Raw genomic sequence first — 5,641 nt, 5'->3', positions numbered from 1 at the left:
TCGAATTGTTTGGATGCCACCTCCACAAGACGCACATACCCAGCAATGAATGCAATACGGTTGTGTCTTATGCGAGGTAGAGAGAAAGGAAAAGGAGTCTAAACCACAGCTGACTTTTTGGCAATAAGATGAGTAAATGCTGTTTGCTGTCAGTTTTGACTCTATGCAACAAAACACTTTTACCCTTCTCTCTTTCAGTCAGCTTATACATAATACACCTTCTCAGTTTGTCTTTCTCCCTATATATATATATATATATATCCATATATTGACAAGGCAACTCTTGCCTTGGACGCTTGTCTTGGCTTCTCCCAATACTAAATTGTATAAATTTAACACCCTCCTGAACGAATCCTTGATATATACACATACACATAACACATATATAAACAGTAGTCTTGTGTTTAGAGATTGAAAGAGAGGGAGAGAGAGTGGATATGGGAAGACCACCTTGCTGTGACAGGATTGGTGTCAAGAAAGGGCCATGGACACCGGAGGAAGACATCATCTTGGTTTCTTACATTCAAGAACATGGTCCAGGGAATTGGAGATCGGTGCCAACCAACACAGGTACTTGGATATGTCAGATTTAATTTATTCCGTAATCTTCTTCGTTTCCCAATTGTTGGAGGTGATTTGATTGTTTAATAATTTAATGGGTATGTTTGATATATATCACTAATTATAAAGATATGTAGAGATATATATCATCTGTGTGAAAGAATTTTTCAGGTCTGCTTCGGTGCAGTAAGAGCTGCAGGCTTAGATGGACTAATTATCTGAGGCCAGGTATTAAGCGTGGTGATTTCACTGAGCATGAAGAGAAGATGATAGTTCATCTTCAAGCTCTTCTAGGCAACAGGTTGAGTAACATCCAAATTTGGCCTTTTTTTTTCAAATTTCTTTAATTTTCTTATGAGGATTATATATATATATATATATATATATATATATAAAGTTTGTTATTAGTTTCTTGTGGTTCTGATTAAGAAATTTATTAAGTGTAGGTGGGCAGCAATAGCTTCTTATCTTCCCCAAAGAACAGATAATGATATAAAGAATTACTGGAATACCCATTTGAAGAAAAAGCTGAAAAGACTTCAAACTGGTCTTGATGGAGAAAATCAAGATGGGTTGTCTTCTTCATCACAGCAAATCTCTAAAGGTCAATGGGAAAGAAGACTTCAAACAGACATTAACATGGCTAAACAAGCTCTCTGTGAAGCTTTATCTCTTGATAAATCTACTCCTAATAATTTTCTTCAATCATCAAAACCTACCAATACCACTTCAAGATCTTCTCCTTCCACCTACGCATCCAGCACAGAAAACATCTCACGCTTGCTTGAAAACTGGATGAAGAAATCACCCAGATCATCATCATCATCTTTTTATAATCTTCACACCAGGATGGCGGCTACAAACTCATCGGAAAACACACAGAATTCTTCTTCCTTCAATGATGGTTTCATGGGCTCCTGTTGCAGCACAGAAACACATGGAGCAACTGATGTTTTTGATTCTCTTTTCAGCTTTAATTCTTCCAACTCAGACGTTTCTCAATCCGTCTCGGCTGATGAAACAAATAGCCTGTACTTTCAAGATGAAAGCAAACCAATCATGGAAGGTCAAGTGGGATCATCTTTTTCGTTGCTAGAGAAATGGCTGCTCGATGAAGCTGCACCGCAAGTTCATGAAGAACTACTTAACATGTCATTAGAAGATAACGAAGACTTATTCTAAAAATAAAACACCATGATTATCTTTCTTTTTTTTTTTTTTTTCTCTTTTTTCATTTTCTTGTTTCAGTTCTTGAATTTCTTTTTCTTCTTTTTTTTTTAAAAAATCTTTTCTGTGGGTTTCTTTAGATGTTTCGTCAGGTGTTAATTAGAACTACTTTGTTTGTAGCCCAAGAAGGAAGTTTAACAGCCCTTTAATGGGGAAGAACAGAAAGTGTAAATTAAAAGGTTACTGTTTCCACCATGGAAAAAAAAGATGAAGAAAGTAGTTTAATCTGTACTCCAAATAACAATAAAAGTCTCTTCTTCCAATTTCTTTGAGCCTCAAGTCTGCACTATTTTCTGTCTAGCTACCATATTTACTCCTCTGCAGCTACTTAAAATTTGGTTTGAAATAATTTACTGCATATATCTGTCCATAGTAATTAATACGTGCGTGTGTGGGTGCATATATATACGTGCAGTGTCTTTTTGTCTCTCTTACTGTGATATACACAAATAACAATTAAGGTGAAAGTTACGGATAAACCTCTTGGGTTCTATATTTATATATTACAAATTTAAATATTATTAAAATTGTATATCTCGTTATTTTAAAAATATATTATAAATTGATAGTAGTCTATTTATAATATTTAATTTAATAAAATTAAATATTTTTTTTACTTATATATTTGTGAAGATGCAATAACTAAATTGATTTATTTTTCGATAAATTTATCAGGTTTTTGAGTAAAAAAAATATTCAGTAACTGATTATATTTTATTAACTGAAATAATTACGACAAGTTAAAAGATAAAGATAATATTTAAAAAAAAATCATATAACATATATAGATAAATTTATAACAATGTAAGCAGACAAAATATTGTAATAGGTCAAATAAAATACTTGGTAGCTAATTTAAAAAAGTCTTCTTCTAAAACTAAAAGTCAAACTTAATATTTCATAGATGATGACCTAATGGATATATTTGAATCTTTTAGTATATATTTATTAATTAATTATTTTTGTATAATATTATAGTCATTTTATTTTAAATTATGAAATTATTGACTGATTTAACTTATAAGTTAAATATGTAGATATTATTTATTATTCAAATAATATTTTATCTTCATTAGGTAAATAATTTATTATCACTTTTTGTATAGAAATAATAATATATAACATATATAATTTCTTAAATGTAAGAAAGTTATTAAATACGAGATAATCCTTCCAAAAAGTTGTAAAGATAAAATGTATGGTTCTGAAGTTGGAAACAGAAGTGCTGACATATGCTTATTAATTAAGCTTTCACTCTTCAACTTCTGTGCGAGTCAAAATTCTTTGAATATCTTTAGTTGTGATGTAAATTAATTTCCTCTTTTTATTTTTACTATAAGGAATTAATATTTTCTAAAGATTAACATTTATTAAAATGAATATGGGAAATAATTAAATTCTTTTATATATATATATATATATATATATATATACACTATAAAAAATTATCAATTATTTTCATTAAGGGTATATTTCATACCAAGAATTATGATATTTTTATTTGCTAAGTCATTAGAGGTAGCATGCTCCCAACCATCTTCTTCATAATATTTTAATTCTATACTGAAATGTAAAGTAAATTTTGAAGAAACTCTTTATTTATTTATATGGATTAAATTGTGTATTAATAATACATATTAATTTTAATAAAATTTTAAGTACGATCTCGTCTTGCTGATTCAAAGCACGACAATTACAAAAGAAAAAAATCTCTTTAATCATTATTCCTAATGTAATTGTTTAAAAAATACTATAGACAATCTTACACATTTCAAAATGTACTCATAGTGAAATACTCTCAATAGATTTTTATTTAAAAAAAACGAGATTGTCTTAGTTAATTGTCTTAATTAATTGTCGTAAAATTTTACATTAACGAACTGTTAGAAGATTCTAAACTTAACCTTGAGAATGACAATTAGATGAAAAGCTAGCAATACTTAAAACGTGATTGATTCTTAATTTCTATTAATAATTTTATGAAAAGTTGTCTAATAAATATTTACATTATCATTAATTCTAAAAATTTGCACCCATATTTTACTATGTTTTTATTATATTTGTGAGCAAAATTGCAATATCCGAACCCAAAATTTGGTTCGGGATTAATTTTAATATTTTAAATATATAAAAAAAATTATTTTAAAAAAATTAATTTATTTTAATTTTTATTGAATTTATTAAAAAAATAGGTTATGGATGAAATTAAAAATAATTTTGAAAAAAAATGGTGAAAATTTGGACTTTAAAAGGTATTTTTGAAAGAAAAATCAGAAACTGGGGGGTCAGAGTGCAAATAAAAAAATTTTACCACGTAGAACCGCTCAGTCAGCAACCCCGACAAACCAAAACATGCCGTGTGGCAAGGCACACTGATGTCGATGTCATGCGGGCAATCTGCGTACCCTACGATCAAACGGCCCAGGATCGATCCCACGCGCGTGGACGATCAAAATTTGTTCTCACTTTAAACGCGATCAGACGGTCGATATCAAGTTGTGATGAACGGTCTAGATTTATTTATTCCTTAAACGTGATCGGACGATTGAGATCAAACATGATGAATAATTCAGATTCGTTTCCTCCTTAGGCGCGGTCAAACGGTCGAGATCAAACGTGATGAATGGCCCATATTAACGTGAGATGGGTTTCGCATCACACTGAACTCAAATCCTATCCGCCAGTCTCTCGCTGGAGAAGAAGAACTAGTCAAAACTGGCTAGCCGGCGGTGGAGTCGGCACCGCCGTGATGGGACCCCAAAATTGGCCGGAACAAGTTTTAGACACCGATTTTGGATTCCTATAGTATTTTTAGGTACGTAACAAATGTTTTAGATTTCGCATGGATAATTCAGGAAACTTGGTACTCATTAGAAAGCGTATTAGACAGTGCAACGTCTTGAAACACCGATCCGGGTAAGGATCCCTCGCTATTTTCTCCGTTACGGCAAATTAAAGCTTAATAATTAATAATTGTATATTTTTATAAAAAATTAGATAATCTTAAAAATAATTACAGGTCACTAGTGGAGTCAAAACTAGTTAGTTCACAGTCGTTTTGATTTTCTGTTTATTTTTTTGTATTGCCTATATTTATTTATTATTATATTGTGTGTAACTCGATTGATAGTTTTTAGGGCCTTTTTAGTTATTTTGTTATTTTTTTTCCCTGCATTGCATGCTGGTATTCCTGTCATTGCTTATTTGACTGTGTTAAACTATATTATTATTTAAGTTAACGAATAGTATAAAATAAGATATGGTTATTGCATGGTTGATTGTTATACTAATAGAAATCTTTATGAGAAAGACTTATTGGGTACCCAAGAAAGGGAGGACGGGCCCAGTACCTAGGGAACCCTACCGTGAATATTACCTCGGTCCAACGGGGTTGGGAAGTTCCTTACTAGTAAGGTTTGGGAGATATGTTTTACCTTCTTACTGGATGGGGTATCAAGGTGGTGGAATATTTAGTGCCCACTACCAGACGGGAAATGGGGACGGCTGGTTAATTGTTTAAATAGATATTGGATTCACGAGTAGAAGGATATCCCTATGAACCTCCAGAGGTACCGTTAAGTGGGTAAATAATACAAAATGATCATTTCTTATTATCTTCTACGTGATAAATAATAGTGCATGAATATGAGTTTTTATTAGTTATTATTGGAAGAGACTTGTTACACAAATATAGAATAAATGACTTTCTTTATAATAAATGAATTTATATTAAATTAAGGACTTCATTGGTTGTTTCTCTGATTTTTATCAATCTTCAGTCTTCTGCATCTGTGACTAGCGTGATATTCTTATTAGGGTAATGTAACTCACCCATTTATTAACTATTTCAGAT

At 31.0% G+C, this 5,641-nt stretch overlaps 1 protein-coding gene across 1 annotated transcript; it reads left to right on the top strand.

Annotated features, from left to right (window-relative positions):
* The first annotated feature begins 251 nt into the window (after positions 1 to 251).
* Positions 252 to 2,051, top strand: LOC110810084 (myb-related protein 306-like). Its single transcript, XM_022036149.2, has 3 exons — positions 252 to 570; positions 733 to 862; positions 1,008 to 2,051. Exons 1-3 carry the CDS (start codon positions 438 to 440, stop codon positions 1,741 to 1,743), a joined length of 999 nt encoding a protein of 332 aa, XP_021891841.1. The 5' UTR covers positions 252 to 437; the 3' UTR covers positions 1,744 to 2,051.
* The last annotated feature ends 3,590 nt before the right edge of the window (positions 2,052 to 5,641 follow it).

The sequence above is a fragment of the Carica papaya genome, chromosome 9 (assembly GCF_054855325.1).
Source record: "Carica papaya isolate Zhongbai chromosome 9, ASM5485532v1, whole genome shotgun sequence".
NCBI lineage: Eukaryota > Viridiplantae > Streptophyta > Magnoliopsida > Brassicales > Caricaceae > Carica > Carica papaya.
Note: the sequence above shows the minus strand (reverse complement) of the source record. Positions and strands in the feature narration are given on the sequence as shown.